This window comes from Mesocricetus auratus, unplaced genomic scaffold, assembly GCF_017639785.1.
Source record: "Mesocricetus auratus isolate SY011 unplaced genomic scaffold, BCM_Maur_2.0 Super-Scaffold_100010, whole genome shotgun sequence".
In the NCBI taxonomy this organism is placed as follows: Eukaryota; Metazoa; Chordata; class Mammalia; order Rodentia; family Cricetidae; genus Mesocricetus; species Mesocricetus auratus.
This window is the reverse complement of record NW_024429194.1, coordinates 5,590,542-5,612,408: the sequence shown is the minus strand read 5'-3', so window position 1 is coordinate 5,612,408 and position 21,867 is coordinate 5,590,542. Positions and strand designations below refer to the sequence as shown.

The 21,867-nt window shown below is 44.4% G+C and overlaps 1 protein-coding gene across 12 annotated transcripts in view; it reads right to left on the bottom strand.

The window, feature by feature from the left end:
• Ptprm (protein tyrosine phosphatase receptor type M) overlaps positions 1-21,867 on the bottom strand; it is a 649,476-nt gene that overhangs the window by 243,147 nt on the left and 384,462 nt on the right. For all 12 annotated transcript variants that reach the window (XM_040752893.1, XM_040752897.1, XM_040752894.1 and 9 more), the window contains 4 exons: positions 19,983-20,291; positions 15,675-15,784; positions 7,031-7,232; positions 3,513-3,615 (listed from right to left, as the gene is read on the bottom strand). In XM_040752893.1, the coding sequence (XP_040608827.1) occupies positions 3,513-3,615; positions 7,031-7,232; positions 15,675-15,784; positions 19,983-20,291 (724 nt within the window). The remainder of the gene's footprint in view (positions 1-3,512; positions 3,616-7,030; positions 7,233-15,674; positions 15,785-19,982; positions 20,292-21,867) is intronic.

Genomic DNA, 21,867 nt, shown 5'->3' with positions numbered 1-21,867 from the left:
TGAAGTTCTTGAAAACACACTGGCTCCACTCAACTCTCAGAAGAGCCCCGTGACGACGACACAGTCATGTGCAACAAAAAGATAGTGTTGATGGAAGGGAAGATTCTGGCAGAGAGACAGACAGACAGGCTACTCCTGCCATAAAACTGTTTTAAAACCACCCTGTAAGTACTTCACAATCCCTATGTTCTCAGCCATCGTCACCTGCAAGTCAACAGTATCATTTCCAACCTGGGGAGCATCTTCAAGTAAGGTGTCTGCCTATCTTCTGTCTTTCACCCACACGTGTCTTGCCATGGCTCTCCTCTCTGAGGTGACCCCGGCTCTCTGTACCAGACACCCATGTCTGTTGACTAGTTGGAGGCCAAGCAGACCAAGTCAGGGAAATTTCCTTCATATAGTACCAACATCAAACCAGTTTCAGGAAGTGTGACATGCTTTCTGAAAGTAGATCTAATTCCTTCGCTGCCTACTTTCCCTTAACATGAACACATGCTTTTACACACACACACACACACACACAAAGATGTGCACGCATGTGTACACACACACACACCACCACCAAGCATTCTTGTTAGCACAGGAGAACTGTTAACAGTTTACATACAACTCATCCTTTATTTAGTTGCTTCCTTTCTGCCAATTCCAAGGGTTTTCTCTACTGGGGCGTGTTTGTGCAGAATGAACGATGGCGAGAAGGCAGAAATGAGACAACTGTAATCAAGTGAAGGAAAATTAAGCCCTTCCCTGTCCTGCTGAGGAACTAACTGAATCCATATAAAGACATTTAAATTCTTTCCCTGGTGCTAGTTTGCTGGCTGGAATGATGGGGATTTTTGTTCTTCTTAAACCATCTCTGGATTTAAATAATTTTATGTGACAGAGCTTGATGTGTTGGTCAATAAAAAGACAACAATCATTTACATGGAGAGCTGTGTGAAGTTTCGGGAGTCTGTCTTAAGCTGAGCGTAGAATTGATACACCATGAAGCCACCCAGGGAAGTGTGCAAATGAAGGAGAAATAAATTCCAACACCGGCAAATATGTATCAAAGAAAAATCAAATCAATGGGAAGAATGCGCTTTGGAAATCACGCGATGATAGTATTTTCTGAACACACAGCACTGTTTGAAACCCAGGAAGGCAAACAGATGTTTCCTCCCTTTCCTCGCGTTGTTCTGGCTTTTGTTTTATCATTTGGGAGGCGATTTTTGTATGGCAGTTTGATGATTTCATGTGCATTTTGCAAATTTCCAGATGTGCTCAGTGTTTTAATCTACACAATGGCTTTCTATTGTAGGTCCGTATGATTTCTCAATCAGAGTTCTTATCTTTCTAAACATTAAAGGAAATTGAGAGCTTAACAAACCCTATTCATTTTGAGGGAACGGTGGAAATTTCCTTCCAAAGCCATCTTGGCAGCTATATGGGTCTTCTATCTTTTCAATGGGCAATCAGGCCACTGTGCTGTTCTACATAGTGAGTCTCCTGAAGGGATGGAGAATAAAACCTTGACAGGTGAGGCTGTGATCATTTCCTCTCTCAAAAAAGAAAAACGTGTGGGAGGCAATCTGCCCACTTGAGGACAGCATTCTTCCAGTCAACTTGGGGGAGAAGATTTAGGTTTCCACAGAGGCAGGAGCACTTTTGAACTTGAAGATTTCTGTGACCACTTGTGGAAACTCAAACCTTCTCATATTTAAGAGAGATGGGTTTCATCAGGCTGACCTTCAGGTCTGTGGGATAAGCTCTGTGTGTTGGAGTCTGATAAGCATCCAAGTGTGTGTTTGTACAGACGTAAGAATAGAAGGCATAAGCTTAGCTAGAACTAACCATTAAGGTCTCCCAAAGCAGAACCAATGAAACAAGAACTTAGCGAGAAAAACAATAGAAAGTGGGAAGGAAAAAGATAGAAGAATCAAAGAGAAACTACTTCAAAACTTAGATTTGGGAGGATCCATCCGTATGGGGATGTGGGTAGGAATCTGAGAGGTCTGAAGATAGAAAGCCACAAAGGGATATGTGCAAAAGGGCTTTGTAGGACGCAAGAGAACACCACTAGCTGGCTTAGCATCCTTGCTCCCCTCCATTTGTGGGCATGAGTCTTGCTGACCCCTGACGCTCTGACCTTGATACCTTGGTGGGAGGGGGAACAATACTGTGCTCGTTATTGCTGAGTCTGGGAAGATCACCAGTTTGGTCAGAAAATAAGTGATGCCCCCAAGGCTCTGCTCAGAGCATACATTTTCATTAATGGACAGGCAGGTTTTTGAAATGCAAAACGCCTGACCCATGGCTATGAGAACACACGTGTCTGGACAGCACCTGTGAAAGGTATGCTTTGGGCCCATCAAATTGCCAGGCCCTACACTGTGCGTCTCAGGGAACCCTAGAGTGTCAGGTCGTCTTTCCCCTGGTGGCAACAGCATAAATGCTGAGGAGAGTATGTCTTTATTCACTGTTCTAGCTAACTGCTCCTTTGGATTAGCATAAACTTCTCAAAGAGGGACTGTGATGTGTAATTCAGTGGAATAGAACACCAGTTGTGCTTACAGAATTCTCGAGCTGTTTTGAACATAGACTACCAAACTCTACCCTAGTCAACCAATACTATTTGCCTCCATGAACCCAGACCCGTGTGTGTCGCCAAGCAGAACAAAGTCCAACTATTTGCCTTGCATGGAAGTAGAAATGTGATAGCATGCAGTCAGGGTTTAAAAGGCTCGTCAGACCAATTTCTCCATAAGGAGCCCAGAGACAAAGTATGCACAGCCTGCACTATGGACGGAGACACTTCCATGGGGGTCTGCGATCCAGAATGGGAGGCTAACGGAACGACATCTGTTCAGACAGGCAAAGGTAAAATCTCCAAATGCCACTGAAACAAGAGTAAATTACACGTATAGAAACTAGTGATCTTAGGATGGGTCCACTCCTGGAATTATTTTGCAGTCTTCCTAGGAAAAACAAATACCCTTTTAATTCATTTACTGTGAGGGTCCTACTTTGTAGTTCCTTATTCACATAAGCCATAACGTAATGAGTAATTGGGCCTAGATTTTGGTAGTAATCTTAATTTCAAATGAAGACTTCATGATGTTTTCTAATCTTATTTCCTTTTTAAAAAATCATACATTAAATATACACTTGAGATATTTATTGGTCAATTCAAACATAATTTTTAAAAACCCAGCCCACTTAAAGCTCAGGAAGTCATACCCTCTGCCCCAGGGTACCTGAACTGCAGTAGGCAGTTATTATTTGAGAGTCAAGCCACTTGGCTGCAGAGATTAGAGCTTTTCCTCATCATCCACAGAACAACCCTCTTTCATTGGAGGACACGGTGCTCGTACACGCTTCATGGAGGCCCCTTCGCCTTCCTCGGTTGTCTCCTTTAAGGAGAGCGAATGAGGAGACAGCACGGAAACCCCTAGGAACGACTGGAGACAGTAGTGACCAGGGCTGGAGCTTCCTTCCCTTAAAGCCAGTGTGGCCCTCCCTCTGCCCCTTACCTGACAGGTGCCCCTCTGCTTTGGGCAGGTTTCAACATCACCGTCACCGTACTGTCAGTCTGATTCAAAGGTGTCTCAAATTCATAGGCTGGCATGGATGGTGCTAGGGAAAGGGGATTAGATGGAGACCCGTTATTTCATGTTTATCTCCTTAGTGACGTTTTACTTCCTTTACAGAGGACACAGATCAAATGACGGCTGCCAGTCGACCACACCCAGGGTGTTTGCATGCGTTTATTCCTGACCCAAAACAACAGGGCTATTTGTTCAAGTCAAACGGCCTCTCCAATCCTGAGCTGACCTTGGGAAGGGGCAGAAAGGGGACTGATGAGGGTTAGTGGTGCTCGATGCTCCCGTTTCTGTTCCGCCTACCTGCTCGTGGTGTGCTTTTGACAACATGGCATCTTAGGATATGTGTCCTGGGACAGAAGTGCACAATGTGTCTTAAAGGCATACAGAAGTTTTGAGCAGTCATCAGCACCGTAAAACTGAATGCCATGGTTCTCCCTTTAAAGTCAACTTTATTTTCATATACTAGAGACCCATCCAAGGGTTTAGAGAGGATGCTGGGAGACAGACAGACTTATTGTGGTGGGTCAGTGATGACTTGAGGACTCTTGGGAACATCAGGGCTGTGGGGAACTCACGAGAAAAACAAAGGAAGAGCAAACAGCTTGGGGTTGGCTTCCTCTCATGTTTCATTTCCTCTTCCTCCTCCCTCCCTTCCTTCCTCTGTTTCTTTTTAAAAACAACCTACTAAGTTCAGTTAGTGCCGCCCATACTTAGATGGGTGAGGTCCCATCCACCGGAGTCTAGGAAATCTACTGATGGCCACAGGTTAAAAAAATAATCAAAAGAATGATTCTTCCTCCCCCAGCTATCAATGTCAACAGTTCTCAGCAATGGCTCTCTCTAGTCACTTCCAGCATTCTCTCTTTTATAGAGATGTTGTGTCGGCATAGCCTAGCGAGTGCGCCCTTGGATAACCACCCCCCCTCCGACAGATTGGCATGGAACTGTGACTCGGGAGCCACCAGTCTCAACCACATGTAGGAAGAGGTGCCTGACATGACTTACATGGGGAAGAGAAAAGTTTTCACCTAAGAGATCTGAGTTACTTATCAGTCACATCTACCAAGTTTTTCTAAGCATTTAAAGATCAACTCTAATTCCACTAAGAGTTACTTCACAACTTGCAGTTGCGTGTTGAATACAGGCGTAGTTCTGTCTCTTAGGTCCACAAAAACAGAGAACAGGGCTCAGGAACTATAACCTAATTCCCTTCCCGTCTCCTCTTGCCTGAGCTGAGGTCTTGCTCTGTTTGCTGAGCAGGCCCTGAAATCCTGGGCTTAAGCAATCCTGCCAAGGTCTCCCAGGTAGCTGGGAACCCAGCATAGCAATGTGGTTTTTAATACCATAAAAGTCAAATCATTATTTTTGATGAGCTTCTATAGGGCAACTGAAATGTCAAGTTTCTTTGCTTTGGGATAGGATTATATGAACTCGAGGTGGTCAGACTCATATTCATTGGAATTTTTATATAATATAGGGGAAAACTTAATTATTTTTCTAATGGAACTTCCCCCTTATGGTAACACAGAATGTGCTCTCAACTGGGGGAAAATAATAAAACTTACGTGGAAGTAATACTGATTGCCGTATATTTCCTCTTTGAGTTACCATGAGAAACTGATACAATAGATAATATCTCATTAATAGGTATATATTCACTTAAGATCAGAGGAAACATATTGGAAACCATACCAGTATGTGGGCTTTCTTATCCAATACCAACAGCAGTCCTATGAAGATGTTTGCCCATCTATGTCATTATTAACCTCTCCAAGAAAACTTACTTTGGAACCCTGCCTTGTCCCTGTGGCCTAATGATGTGCACACGACCCATGAACCATCCCTTCTGTTACCATCTCTTTTTCCATCCTTTAAAATTTATTTATTTTTATTTTATGTGCATTACTGTTTGCCATGGGCATTGGGTTCCCTGGAACTGGAGTTACAGACAGTGGTGAGCTCTCATGTGGGTGTTGGGGATTGAACCTGCGTCCTCTGAGCAGTCAGTGCTCTGAACTGCTGAGCCATCTCTTTAGACCCAATTACAATTTCATAAAAAACCCTTCCTTCCATGCCTACTAGAACATTTAAATTGCACTAATTTTGGACACTGATTTCTTTCTGTTTCAGATGAAACATTCTACAAAGCCAAGGACGAAGGGTCATAAAGACAGAAACCATGCTGAACGTTACTGAACTGGCCCTTGGAGCTGGTTACCTTGTCTGCTGTCCCCTGCTTCTTTATAGCTGCTATTGTTTGGATATATGCTTGTCACCAGGAGGCTGACATACAGTATATGGCACTACTGAGTACTGAGTAGACCAGGGGCCTGCAAACCCTATCAAAGGATCGAGTGGCCCACAAGTTCATACCTGAATGGATACTTGGAGGCAGCACTCAGCCTTTCAGACTGATGACACAGAGGGAGAGGTTTTGGAGGGTACATTAATTTTTCCGGCACCTTCCAAGTCACCAAGAAGTGTACAGCTATGTTCTGTCATACTTCTCACTAAGATGTGTAGTATCTTCTCAGACCCAGAGGGATGAGACCGGTTAACCATGACCTGACACCGCCAAACTGTGAGCTGAAATAAAGTTCTCCTCTTTCAAGTTGCTCCCTCCCTCCCTCCCTCCCTCCCTGTCTCTCTCTCTCTCTCTCTCTCTCTCTCTCTCTCTCTCTCTCTCTCTCTCTCTCCACAGTATTTTGTCACAGTGACAGATGGATGACTAACAAAACACACTGCAAAAAGTTCAAGCCAAAACCCAAATGTTTTGCCACTTGTAGCCAAGGGAGGAAGAAAAAAAAAAAGAGAAATTGCTTGTGGAATTCTGTTTATCGTGGTTACACATCCTATACCAGATGGCAACCTCATTCCTTCCTGTCTGAGGGATGCAGGCATCTTCTGCACAGATGAACATGCCAGAAATATTCCTCAAATTATATCTTTTGTTGGGTGATATAACTGGGTCTGTAAAGAGCTGGAGCATCCTCCCCCCTCCCAGGGTTTGATGGCACACACGTCATCTCTATGCAGGATGGAAAACAACTAACAATGGAGGTCCTAGGGGCTGCTTTTTTTTTTTTTTTTTTTTTTTTTTTTTGGCTGAGTTCATGGCTTATGTCAGAGTCTCTCCAACACTGCTGCTCTGGTGACCCAGAATTGCCAAGGGAACTAGGGGTCCTCGCCAAAACCTTATGCCTTATAATTGAGCCTCTCAAGGCAAAGTGCTAAAACCCTGGCCTTGCACTAACACAGGAGCGCCACGCCCCCAGGTGCTAAAAGCACACAGCATCCTATCTTAGCCTCCAGGTCTTTCTTGGGCACCAAGAGTCTCGATAATAGAATTTATCATTTATGTTTCTAGCTGCGTTCTTGACAACAGCCATGAAAAGGTACAAGCCACCACTTCCGAGGAGATGCATGAGCTCATCAACATACAGTACCTGATATTTTGGTGGTGAACTGGTTTGTTGCCGGGGGTCCGAACCCCTTCGCTGTGCTGGCTCTGATGGTGAAGGAGTACGTGGTTCCAGGATACAGGCCAAAGAACAGGAAGTGGGTTTCGTTTCCCAGTTTTGAGACTCTCCCGCTTTGGTTGGATAAATCTATTTCTGGGTCAAAGGAGCTGACTGCCTTGTAGGTTATCTGTAAAGGAATAAGAACATGCTGGTGACTCCAGAGAAGGCAGACTTCAATCTCATCATTAGCCAACAAGCCTTCTGATGGGAGGCTGCTTCCAACCTCCAGTCCGGTGAAGACAGACGCACAGGAACTCAGCCCGAGCTTCTGAGTCGTTACCTCTCTAGAGGGAGGGACTTAAAGCCAGTAGGTTAGAATGTGAGAGATGGGTTCAGCATGATCTGACACGGTGAAATTGTTTGGCTTCAATGTGTCCTAAGAGCTGATTTAGAAAAAAAAAAATCAAAATCCAAATTGGCCACTGGCTCAGACTGATAGACGCTGGCAAGAATAGAGGAGGCCTCATCCCTAATCTTTGGCCATTATCTGATTTGGCCATGAATGGGACACTTGTATTTTGCAAACAAGGCCACATTGAAGTATTTCCGTCCATGTGGCTGCTCCAAAAATAAATCCCAGACGCATGCCAGTAAGTCTTGGTGCTGAAAATGGACAGCTATTATGGGTCAGAGTCAGTGACATCTTTCAGAGACACACTGTCCAAAAGAGCTGTCTGTCACGGGAGAAATGCCCTATTCCCTACTAATCAACACGGTGGCCACATGCTCTATGGGGCCATGGAGAATGTGAAAAGTGGCTATTGACACTAGGAATTGGAAATTTCATTTAATTTTCATCAAATAAAACTGAGGTTTAAAAGGCTATAGTGACTAGCAGCTGTCCCTCAGCCAGTGTGACTCTGGGTATTTTCAGGATACTTGCCATGGAATAGACATCTCATTTTAGATGAGGCTGGAATGTTTGAAAATAAACGGAACATAGGTTCAAAAATTTGCTTTTTCAAGTGATTTTTTTTAAAGAAGGATTTCAGTATGAGAGTTCATCAGTCACTGTAGAGCACACACTTTAGTGGTGATTACTAACTTCTACTGGTTGTAATGACATAATTTTTAAATGTGGCATATTCAAAAGTTTTTAAATTGCAAAACTGAACACTTTTCCTGCTTCTAAATAGGCAAAGCTACTTGTAATTTATGTGCAAGAACACTAACACTGTTATTATACGGAATGATAATTGACATTCTTTTTTTTCTTATATTTACACCATGTCATTATAATTAAGAAGACCTCCTTGGAAGAATGTTTAGACTGAATCACCTGAGCTTCGGCAAGGGAATGTTTGCCATGTGTATTAATCACCGCAGTAGGTGGCGTCACCAGAGTCAGGCCGTTGTGGTTAACCCTCTCGTTGACGGTTGGCTCTTCAGAGGCTGAGAAAGTTGAGAAGACAAGAAACCAGCTCTCTCCCGGCAGCCAGGGGGGACTGTGGTGGAGCCTCCCCCAGGCCTGCTTCCTCACTTGGCTCTCCATCCCCGCCCCCTCCGGAGTGGGGTGTGGCAGGTGTAACCACTCCCCATCATTCGTCTATAAATTCCCTTACACACTTGGAACATTGGTGGAGTGCTTCCACACGTGCCCAGCACTGTGTTCTGGGGGTCTCCTTGGGAACTCAGATGCTCTACCTGCTCTGCAGGGTAGACAGGATGGTAAGGGAAGGCCATTGCAACCTCGGTTATGCTGAGTGTAATTATAGGGAGGAGAACAGTCTACAAAGGACAAGTCCATCTTCCTGTCCGACACTCTACTTCCGGCGTAGCAAGTGTGGAAAAGCCCAGACCCTCTGCCTCTTCCCTCAGATCTGTGGTCACCTGCCTATCTGGCTGCGGTTCTGAAGACGTGGCATTGCGTTATTCTGTCTTCTGCTCCGTGAGGTGACTCTTGCTCGGCCGGCAGCTTAGAGCAGTGCCTGCCGAGTCGTCTCTGTGCTGGGTTTCTCTGTACATTCACAGCTGCTGATTGTGTTTACATACTGGTTGGATGCTGATGCTGAAGCTGGCAGATAGGCCCGGCACTGACTTTAGAGCTGGGTGGGTGTGGTGGTGGAACCGAGGAACCCGACAATAAAAACGTGTCAGTGAAAGACACTAACTATGAGAGAGACAGACACAATGCTGATATAAGAAGCTTTGTCAGGGGGAAAGCCGTTCAAAATTCCTGGGGAAAGAGAAGCTGCCGAACCCGAGAGGACTTGAACCCTATAAAGGACCAGTTGGGCCAGGAATTTGGGAGCATAACCTGGATTAAGTCCAGTAGCAGGAGCGCCCTGGTCCCAAGGAATGAACAAACAGGAGGCCTGTGCGGTCTCTGGGGATTAGAGCGGTTGGCACGGGGTTTCTTTGTGCGCACACTGAGATGAAAAACTTGGGTACACCCAGCAGGAAACTGAACCTTTCCGGTGTGGGAATAAAGCAATCTGACTTGTTTAACAAAAACACCCTCTTGACTGGCGGGTGGGACTTTGGTTTCACTGGAGGGGTTAATAGTAAACGGGGTAGAGGAGCCGCTGGGAGGCGTGGTAGAATTCAGTGGCTAAAGCTGCGATGTGGGTGGCAGGATAGGGTCAACCTCTCAGACTGAAGCAGGAGTGCGGGGCGGCAAGAAAAGAACAGAACGGTAGCAGGAACGAATTAGACAGCAGCCAGTGATGGACCGCCAGCATGGAGGAGACAAGGAGGCGCCCCGTTTGGGCCCCGCCCCGTTTGGGCCCCGCCCCGTTTGGGCCCCGCCCCGTTTGGGCCCCGCCCCGTTTGGGCCCCGCCCCGTTTGGGCCCCGCCCCGTTTGGGCCCCGCCCGACAGGTCATCCCCCTTAATGAAAAGGAATGGAATGAATGAGGATGGCTTTCAGGATGAATGTAGACTTTGGGGATGTTCATGTGGACACATATGCACGGTGGAATTAGTGTCTGAGAGACGGCTAGGCCGGGGATAGAAATTCGGGGGGAGAGGTAAAGATGGTGCTTTGGGAGGGGTTGGAGAGATTCTGATGGGAATTCAGGTGTCTATCTGTACCTCAGGCCAGAATCTCAAATCCGCACCCTAAGTCTGGCTTTCCAACCTCAGAGCAGCCAAGGCCTCTGGCTGAGGCTGGTCCATGAGCTCTACTTAGGGATGAGTCACCGATGCGGCGAATCTACCGTTTAGTCTTGAGCCATGATTTAAACGTGTCAGAGGCGGAGGAAGGTGTCCTGTAATCACATCGCCTTTTGGAGGATCAAGTGATCCCTTTCTGGGCCCACTGTGACCTGGAACCATTTGGTACTTGGAATAATTTCCAGAAGAGACTAGTGGACAACACAGAGGTGTGTCCTACAGCACACGAACATTGGGGCAAAGTGGGGTCCAGACCAAGCCTTCACCAAGGGGCTCAGTGTCCACTGCCAGGAGGCCCCTAGCTGAGTCAGACAGGGTATTTGTAACTACATTTTAGCTTCAACCCTTTAATAATTTGGTTAAAAAAATTATAGACGCTGCTCCTCTGTCCTTACACAATATAAGCAAATGCTAACTCATGCTTTCCTTGAAATTTTGAATTCTCTTATCTAACCCCTAAAGACAAAAAAATAGGCACCAAGTGTCAGAAAGCTCACAGCTCTCAACCCCTAAACCCTCAGGAGTCTGAGTGTCAGAATTTACAAAACTCCCCAGGGCTAGGGGACAGCAGTGGCCTGGGCATCATCGTTCAGTGTATCATGGCATCCTGGCCAGGCTGAGACCAGAACACAACGCTTCTGTCTGGCATTTCATAGTTTCAGCTGGTCATTCAACAAGCACCGATTAAGTACCTGCTGGGCACCAGGCAGCAGCACAAGCAGTTTGGGGGAAGCTCTGATACCAGTACTACATTGCTGGCTGAGGGCAGACAATGTTCTAATGAAGCCACCATGAAGAATACCGATTGTCCTCTGGTGGTCCCCGGTAGCTTTACGGGATGCCCCCCCCAGACAAAAGAAAAGTGACACCAGAATAAAGTGGTAGGGAAGAAAGGTATTAAGCTGGGGAGATGGGAGGAGCACTTGCTTACACTGGATGATTTCTGATTGCAGTCAAGTGCCTGGAATCTTCTAAAATGATCTCCCCCTCCCTTCCCCTTAGAGGCTCCAATTCTACAGTGCCAGTTTCCTAGACAGCCAAATGGAAGGGCCTTCTAGGGGGCCGAGAATCTTCTAGGGACCAGGAGCTGATGGTAATTGCTGCCAGCATAAAATATAGGCCTTTAACTGGGGTCTGAGCAATTTACTCTGTGAACACAAAGGGATGGGTACTTAAACTTGATTTCTGGGGTGAGAAGGGCCAAGGCACTTCTTCACCAGCAACTACAGTGTTTGAGGGAAATCCTGAAAGAGCAGCAGACGTATGCTGTAGGAGGGGGTTGGACGAGTGCTGTAGGAGGGCAGAGGCATAGAGTAAAAAGTAGAGTCGTGTGAACAATTCAGAAGGCTCTGCTCTCAGAGCGAGAGGAAAACCCCACCGGGGGCCACGGCCCACTAAGTCCAGGAGGAAAACAATGCAAGATGAGGTACTGGTAATAAACAATCATTGGGATAAGATCCAGGGGCAGCTGCCGTTCCTTTGTTTTCTCTGAGGAGTTTGTTTTTATCTTATGTCTACATTATGAGTGTTTGACTCTACATCCGGGTGCCACGTGCACGCAGTGCCCACAGAGTCCAGAAGGGGGCGTCCGTTCTGGGATGGGAGTTCCAGATGGCTGCGAGCTACCATGTGGGTGCTAGGAATTGAACTCAGGTCCTCTGGAAGAAAAAGCAGTGCTCTTAACCACTGAGCTATCTCTACAGTAGTAGTAGTTAACCACTTGGAAGAAAAAGTGGGAACGTTTCTTTATGGTGAATACTTTTGTACTTATATTTATTCCAAAACTTTTATCACAGTCACAACTTTGATGAGGTACCGGACATTGAAGCTAAACCTTCTAACCTGGCCCCTCAATTCCCACCTCTTCTTAAGACTACCAAGCTCAGACAATGGTGACTAAGTACACTCAGTTACCCAGGCTCATGATCTTGAGATATTTCAACCCTTAAATACAAATGGCCCCATCAGCAGGCAGCCTGGGACCACTCTGCTTTACTAAGACTGTGCCGGTCACATGTGAACCTGAGCTTTGGGTTTAGCACTGACTTAATTCTTTCCACAGCTGTTGATGGGACAGTTGCCTCTAGTAGAGAATACCAGCTTCATTTTGTGGTTTTTGTCTTCTTCCAGTGTCTTATACATATTGAGTAGAAAGGTACACATGTGTAAGTCTCTTGGCCATCGGTCTAGAATTAACTATAGACAACTGAGACGTAAAAATTCATGAGATGCATTGCCTATACGTTATACACTTGGAGGTATTATTCACCGATAGACCTCTAGAAATAGGTTCAGTATCCAATGTTGACACTGTTGTGGGTAATCTCAAATTGCCTACAAAGGGGGCAACATCTATTTCCCACCAACAGTCTATCTATGTACACATTTCTCCATGCCACTGGTCAAAGTATGCATTATACAAACCATACAACATCAGACAAATTTAATGAAATTAACAAATTCAGCTCCTATTTAGATTTCCCTGATTTATTATTTAAATTTAGTAGGTAGGCTACCACGTGCTCCCAGGCCAGTTAGGGTTCTCTGTGAGTTACACCCTCGTACTCATCGTGTGCCTCCCCTGACAGGCTCTTTGCACTATGCTTATTAATCTGCATCAAGTCTGTATGCCTCACAACCATCAGCCCATTTGCTGCCATGAGTGCTGAAAATGATCACTCCAAGCCTTCTGTTGACATTTAGACTTTTTTTCTCACGTCTTACATCATTTTGGAGTTTAAAGCTTTATGCAAACAAAACCCACTGATCTTTTTACACATATCTTCCAAGGTTTTTTTTTTGTCCATATTTGGAAAGTCGTAATACAAAAACTCCTCTAGTATTTTGTTAGAGAGTTCTCACTGAGATTGACTTTGCACAGTAATCGTGAAAGTGTCTTGTATTCACTTCTGCACCACGCAAGCTGGTGACCTCACAGGGTATGAGTAACTGTACCAGAGCGTGCTTTTGCTAGCATTAAATTCGCGTTCATCTGAATTGGTAAATACAACTGCGCTGTAGTCTGTGCCTTGTAGGAATTTGTACTTGCATCCCGTCCCGACAGTGGCTAACTCTGAAAGAAACACTGAGCAGCTTATTCTACTTTAAACACTTGCATCCTCAAGAGGTTCAGCTGGACAACATTATTACATTCGCAATGTGACAGGGTAGTCATCACTGAGGACGGACCTAACTACCAGACCTGGATGATTAAGGAGAGCGGGATGGCTAACGTGAGCCAGGGCTATGAGGAGGGGTAGATCAAGAGGGCGGCAGGGAGACAGACAGGAGAGGCGACTGATGAAGGGGTGAGGGCAGGAGCCACAATGAAGCAGAAGGAAGGGGGGATATGCTGTGAAGTTCACAAAAAAAATGGCGCTGCCAGTGCCTCTCAAACACCAGAGGACAGAAGAGAAAACCCCCAAATAATCAAAACCCAGAGTACATATTTATATCTATAGTAGACAATCTATCTTACTTTTATCCCCAAGTCATCTAAGTATGTTAACAGCTCCCAGGGAACACATTTGAGGCTGAAGCAATTCACCAACCCGGTACTCTCTACCGATACTCAAATGCCACTCCACGGCCCAATCGCGGCTCTGACAGGCCTTGCATCTTCAGGTGCAGTTGCTTAGCGTTCTTAGCATGGTGTCTGCTGTCTCATAGGACTCTGAGCCTGGGGGAGGGGACACAGGCCGGGACAGCATCGGCCATATCTGCTCCACACCCATAAGGCAAATGAACCATGACTCCTGAGCACCGAGGTCTCATGAAAGGAAGAGCCCCTCTTGGGATGCCATCCAAGCCCTACTTTGAGGGACATGGAACTACTCTCCTTCCTATATGTAGAAACCAGGAAGGAATGGGAGGGTGGTACCCAGAAAAAACATATTTAGTCATTCAGACCCAACTCAAATATTTGTCACTTTCCCCTTGGATTTGCGGAAAGAACGAGCCAGCGTGCTCTACTTGCAAATAGCTGATTGCCAGGAGCTTGATTTATGGCAGATCCGCTCATCCGCACCGCAGCTGTGTTTAGATCGGTGTTCGGCCTGGGACAGTCTGGCTACTAAGTCAGAGAGATTAATGGGGTCTTCTCTCAAACCATCATTTTCCCTGTTGTTTTCATGCTGAAGTTACTTATCGCACAGAGATAAATGTCTGGTGGGATTAGCGAGAAAGAATCTTGCTATTAGTTTCTGTTTGTCTAGTAGCGGCCTGTGGCTTTGGGGACAGGCAGATAGACTCTTGGGTCTTAAATGAACTTCAAAGAGTAGCTTTTTCAGTAAAAAAGTTCCTGTTATTCTCAGATTAGAATCTACAAAAATCAATGTCCAAACACGGATAGAGGGCCCAAAATATGAAATATTTTCAACACGGAGGAGAAAACAAATGGAGCCTTCTTGACTTGACTATAAAACATCTCCATAGAAGCTGAGCCATGAATTTCCATAACTTTATGTTTTTTTACAATAAATCGGATACTAAAAGCGACATTTTTCTTTTAGCTTCCTCCATGTTAATTTCAAATTATTATTATCATTTCTACTGTTACTATTTGCTTTTACATTTCAATGCCAATTCTTGGAAGGCCTGGGACATGCCAGTGTGAGTCTGCAGGGTCAGAGAGAGGGCTGGCGGCGGTCACCGTTGACGGCTCATGGGCTCGGGCTCCCGCCAGTGCCACAGACAAGTGTTCAGGCAGATCCAATACGCAGATCGGTCAGAATTTTTAGAAATCTTGCAACATGTAATTTATTGAATTTGCATTCAAACAAATGCTGGTTTAAACAAAAAAGAAAGTACCTGCTTGTTTCTATGACAACAGGCACAATCAAACGATGCTCACAGAGATGCGAGGATGGCTGCCAGCCCATTATTGCTATTATTTTTCCTCGAACAATTTATCAAATTCTCTTTTGCTGCCATCACTCAACTATTTGACTCGCCTCAGCAGACAAAATGGTGTCAATGAAGTCTAAGGGATGAATGCTGGTACGAAGGAGCCCAAAGAGTATTTCCCGTGGTGACTGTGGAGACAATACTTTATCGACTTTTCTAGTTCGATAATCAGTGTTGTTCTACAATCAATGGGAAAAAAAATAGTTCATAGCTGGGAAAGAATGTGGCTCAGTGATTGCTTCCTAATTAATGTATGTTTCAAAAATAATTATTACTTTCAATAATGGTGACTTTAAAAATGTTATGCTGTGTCTTAATATATAACCCACAACACACAATTATCCAGCTTGTCTTAAAATGTATTTTGATATCATGCACAATTGAAAACCTCATTTTTAATCTTGTGTTTCTAGATAGCAATTATTATGACTTTAGAAAACCATTAAACTCCCCAAAGAAACATGAAACTATGTTTTTAAAATGCCAGAGAGCTCAGATCATCACAAGACATTATATTTAAAAAGTAAATTGCCAACCAATATGTAAGGTACCTCGTATAAAGTGATGACACCATATGTTTGCGTTGGCTCTCTCCACTGAAGAAATATCTTCTCCTCAAAGGTACTTCCTTGGATGGACTCTGTGGGCACAGCACCTGGGACTGAAGAGGAGGTTGAGAGATGAGTGTGGGGGTCACAAAACAACCCTTCCAAGCAGCTCTTAACTAGTCATAGAGGTCACGGTTCCTAATGGCCCATTGATAACATTTGCATTTCTTTTCAAAATCTGGAATCTAATGGCAAAATGATTTAATCACTTTTTTTTTCCTGTGAGATGTGAGCCAATTGCAGGAAGTGCAGCTATTTTCCTCTGTATGAACTGCGGTCCATCTTTTCCAGAAGGAAGGAAGGAAGGAAGGAAGGAAGGAAGGAAGGAAGGAAGGAAGGAAGGAAGGAGAATGTGTAGCCTTGAGGGTTTCCAAGTAGAACTGGCGGGGGCCGTGGGTGGTAGTGCTAGCTTGCAAAGATGAAAAGAACGAGAATGGTGACACAGACCTGTAAACCAAGCACTGGAGAAGTAGAGGATAGAGAGTTTAAAAGCCAGTCGGGGTTACACATGAGAAGATCCTCAACATCATTAGCCGGCTGAAAACCGCCAATCAGAGTCACTTTCTAACCCAAATGCAGTGCTGGGCAAATGTGAGATCATACGGTAACTTTGATAATCACATGGCAGTTCTTCAAATTAATTAATATACAAAGACATGATGTGACCCAGTTATCTGTTCCATTGTCATCTATCTATCATCTCTCTGACTGTCTATCTATCTATCCATCCATCCATCCATCCATCTATCTATCCATCTATCTATCCATCTATCCTCTAACGTATCTACTGATTACTCAAGATAACTGAGAACAGGTCAGCTCAGAAGACTGTATAAAATATTCACAGCAGCATCATTAACTGAAAATACTCCAAATGTTCATCAACACATGAATGGATAAACATTTCAATAACGATTTTAAAAGGAGGCTGGTGAGATGTTTTAGACCGTGTGAGGATATGAATAGCTGTTTAATTGTCACCAAGTCTGTCTTAGACTGGACGGATGCCTGGAATTTCTAAAGAAAGTGAAGGATTTCAAATTTTAAACTCATTTTTATTTGAAGGCATGCTTATTGGTAGAGTGGGAGCTTTTGTATTTAATTCAAATGGAGCCAAGTATTTAAAAGAAAAGCTCTTTATTGATGTCTATGGGGTGGGGGTGACTGCTATTTAAGACTCTCAAATAACTAAAAATATGCAGTTTAGACAGTGGCTGGTCCTGCTTGGATTTCACTTGTTTCATTTCTAAAATGATGTTTGATTTAAGTCAACTTCTAATGTACAACACCTGAATAATATATAATATGGAACTAATCATTCATTCAGGGCTGAAGAAATAGGACATTATGTTAAAACAAAGTAACACACAGTGTTTAAAAGGAAGGACATGTCAGGTGGTGGTGACACATGTCTTTAATCCCAACACTCAGGAGGCAGAGCCAGGTTTATCTCTATGAGTTCAAGGCCAGCCTGGTCTACAGAGTGAGTTCCAGGATAGTTAAGGCTATACCAAGAAACCCTGTCTCTCAAAACAAAGAAACAAACAAAGAAGTAAGAACCGGGTAAGTTCCCAGGAAACACTGTTCTAGACTCTTGGCTTAGACTACTTAGCACAACCAGAAGCTGAACCAGGCTTCAGCTAGTTCAAGCCTGAGAAGATGCTACTAACCCTGTCTTGTTTGCCTCCAGAGTGTTTGCTAGGACATCACCCTTCTCTCAGTATCAGCACAGCTGTATGGGTGGATGCTGTATTGCATGACTGTTTACCTTTGAAAATGTTTATGTAGGTTCAAGAATGAAGAAAGGAAACAGAAGAAATCGACTGAAAATTGAATGGAATACATTCAAAGTATGCTTATTTGAAGGACATCTTTATAAAAAACAAGCAAACTTTTGAAGTTTCTTTGGAAGAGGTATGCTAAATGGAGGTATTAGGCAGGGAACTCCTCCAGTGGGGCTGGGGGAGCGACTCAGTGGATGCTGCCAAGCTGATGGCCTAAGCTCTACACTGGGGCCTTAGGAGTGGAGCAACAGAACCAACTCCTGCCTGCAATCCACATGCACACCATGGCATATGTGAGCCCACACATACAGGACGCTTTAGGGCTAGGCGGTGGTGGTGCATGCCTTTAATCCCAGCACTCAGGTGGCAGAGGCAGGTGGATCTTTGATTTCCAGACCAGCCTGGTCTACAAAAGCTACTACCAGGACAACTTCCAAAGTCACAGAGAAACCCTGTCTCAAAAAAACAAACAACAACAACAACAAGCAATAATGCTTTAAGTAGAGTCATAAAAAATGTAAGGATTAGAATGGGAAAAAATAGAGTTCTGTATGCAGGAGACTGAGTAGAGAAAATAAAATGTCACATGAGCTTAGGTTGACGATCTTCTTTTAGATGATGTGGGGTTAGGGTTTTAGGAACGCAGCCATCACACCTATGCTGTCCAGGGACACTGCCAATGGTCATCAGAGAGGCTGTCCATGCTCTTCTTGGTAAAGCGAGCATTTCAGTAGACGTGGTCCCAGAACACAACGATGCTGGGTAAACCAGACTCACAGGGAACGGTTGCTGTTCTCTTCAATCTTTGTATTGTTTGACAATTATTCTGTTTGTCTTCCCTCTCCCCATCTTCTTTGAACTAGGTTTTTGTTTGGTGTTGGTTATTGAGAAAATGTAATTTGCAATAATAGTTCTTTCCTAATTAGCTGAATGCTGCCGAGCTCCTAAACAATAGGTTTTCTTTTTTATTTGCAAATAACACAAGGCTTAATTCCTGAGACTACTAAGATAATTTAAACAAACAAACATACAAAATTAGTGAGTCTGACATTTTGACAGGATTCCAAAAAAAAAAAAAATTCCTACTTAGTTCTCGCTTTGAAACTCCAGAGGAGTTGGGCAAGTTCTTATTCCTGCCAGTCCTATCTGGTCTTGAGGGAACGGCTACATTTCATGTCTTGTTGACTCAACGACAGTGTTAGTTAAAACAGGAACCACCTGTTTATCAAGTGACGCTCTCTGATTCCATGCAAGGACTGATTTGGTATTTTTGGATGTCCATCAAGTCTTCTTCCAGGGCACCCATATTGCTACTGATGAGGAACAATGGTTTATTCTTAAAGATCATTTGGTATAGTTTACACAAAAATGAATGATAACATATGATCATATATTACAGCACATGAAAGAGAAGTTTGTGGCACCCTCTCTACAGCTCAAGAGACAGCACAGAAAAGGGTGGGCAGGGCTGTAAGAGGCAGAAGTCAGGACATCTTCTGGGCAAACCAGAGCCATGAAATCACAGGCTCCCGCGGGAGGGACTCCTGCGCTGGGTCTGTGCCAGATACTGATTAGAAAGATGAGAAAGAATTCCATGGAAAGATGTTCCAATAGTTTGCGGAACTGATGTAATGTAATATCTCAATTGCTTCTTCATCCAAAATGACAGTAAAACGTTAAGAACTACTTAGAATGCTATAGACTTGCCATATAGAAAAGCATCACATGACTAACAAGAGTTGGAGAATAAGCACCGACTGTGGGCCTAGCCCTAAATAGAAACCCATGTCATCTCCTCTCAAGCTTGGGGAACATTCCAGAAGGGGTTGGGAAATGCGTGAGCTGGAGGGTAAGGTGAGGGACCACACAATAGGATCCTCTAGACTCACACAACCTTTGCGATTATTAACTCACGGTGGTAGTTATTTATACCAGACCCTCACAAGACCAGCTCTATCAGTAATCAGTCAAAGAAGGGGGCGGGGACACAGGGCTGTACACACTATCAGAATGAAAGATGCCTGGAGAAGGGGAAATTGCTGTCTCTCACAGTGTGTCCAGAGCTGAGCCCACCAGGCTCCAATGGATAGCTCTAAGCACAGGGTCGCACAGACTGCCTTGGTTAATCTCTTTGGGTCATGGAATAAAATGAATTGAGACAGATGTAAGGTAGATAACTGTGAGGGACAGTGGAGGGTGGACAGAGAGATAGGGACACGGAGATGAGGATGGTCAATGTGAACGGTGTACACGTGTGGCACTGTGTGAAACTGAATTGCGTAAAAATGATCAACCTCCCTCTCTGTCCCCTCTCCCCTAATCAGTGCTTCAGAGTGGGGGCATAGACATATTAAGTTGTCCTTCCACCTGTTTTCATTTTCAGCATAACAGCTCTAAAAGTCAAAGACACCGAAGTCGTTTTCGAAAGAACGCATTTCACATAGACGCATCATTTAAAAGCACTCACGGTCTTCATCTGTCTGCACGATGAGTTCCTGGCTCTCCTTGCGCCCCTCGGGGTTCATGAGAATGAGCTTCACACTGACATTGGTGTATGGGGACAGGTTGGTGATTGTATGCTGAGGGTGTGAATTATCCGTGTCCCAGCTCACTTCTTCTCGAACCTGCTCCTGCCCTCCGACCTGGTAACAGTAGTGCACTGTGAGGTTATAACTATGGCAACGAGTTACATTGTATCCAAATGGTTCCCAGCGGATGGTGATTTGTCGAGACTTGACCTCTACAACTTCCAGTTTTCTCGGGCCACGCATGGGATCTATTTTGAAAAAGAAGAAAAACACACGGGAAAAGAATTAATAAGGTAGAGTCCGTACATCATAGAAACTCAAAACACACGCAAGAAATATGTGTGTTTTGAATAATATGAGCTAAAACATACAGAGAAAGAGCGAGCTTGCTTTGGAACCGATAGCAGTATGACAAGCCATGTAACATTGTTGAACATACTATGTGTTATGCCATGTGCGAGGATGGACCTCGCAGGGTTAAGCAAGGACTAAGCTGGACTGCTCTTATTTGCTATAGCCACGGTTCATTGATACTTTCAAATTTTATTTTCCTTAGGTGTGGTTGCCACAGTGAATGACAATTGGTAAGGAAAATAGAAACTTAAGAAATGATAGTTAGGATTCATCACACATTTGAAACAATGCTGTGAACTGGATGCTTTCATTCTCAATGCCTAAATCCCAGGTCTGTGGCTCAGTCAAGCTTGATGACCCAGTGAGTGTCAGGGCCGGACTGTGGCCCTATGGTTCTGATGGGACAAGGAAATAGCGCTTCTGGACATTAATGATTTCTAAACGCGACGGAAGAATATGACGTGTCATTAACAGTCCCGTGTGTTTATTTTTGAGACAGGGTGCTAGGAAGAAGTCTCCTCTTTACTTCCTAACCTGTTGCATTTTATTTAATACTTCAATGCTCAGATGTTTAAGACAGCTTAAGACAACTCAAGATCTCTTACAGATCGGGAGGCATCTCCCCATCGTCTTCTTATATAATTATGCCTCCGCAGGACGGTCCTAAAGTGCTTTCCCAGAGTTCTCCCCCCTGCACTAAATGACTGATTACCCAGACAGTTTAATAGTTTTCAACAGGAAACAATTATGCACTGCATATGTCACACCTTACCTCAGAAAACACATGCTTAAGCAAAGGATTATAAAGTTAAGCACTTTTTTTGTGTGTCTGTCTGCTGGTAAAGTTTTCACAGAACACATGCTTCCTTTTCCTTTGTCAGTGCCCTTTAGAATTTCAGCAAGACAAAATGAAGTCCTAAGCTTTTCACTCATCTGCCAAGGAAACAGGTACGTTGGCAGAAATCAGATATCTCCATGACAAAGCACCTAAAACTAGTATGGTCATGAGAGTTGTAATTAACAGTCAATATAGGTGTGTTGGTCCAACTCCTGGATGAAGAGACTGGTCCTCACTGTCCAGCATCATTACCCTCTGAATTAATCGCGTACAAAGCTATTGTGCACAAACATCTGCATAGGGTGGACCGTCCCTCACTAAGGATGTCTCCCATCCCCTGGTAGGTCCACCACAGTCCAGAGAGGACCAACACATATAAATACATGAGCGGAACAGATTGGACTCAGTTACTAAAGCCTTGTTATTGTTATTAAGACAGTAACAGAGAACGAGTTCATGAAGTTAGGAGGATGTGGGGAGTAGGGATGGATCTGCCAGGAGCCCGAGGAAGGAGGTGAAGGTCAACATGAGCAGCTTGCTCAGCTTGAAATCCTCAAAGAGCCAATAAAAATGCCTCTTAAAAAGAACCCTCCCTTACAATTTTTAACTTCACATTGAAACAAAAGCAGACA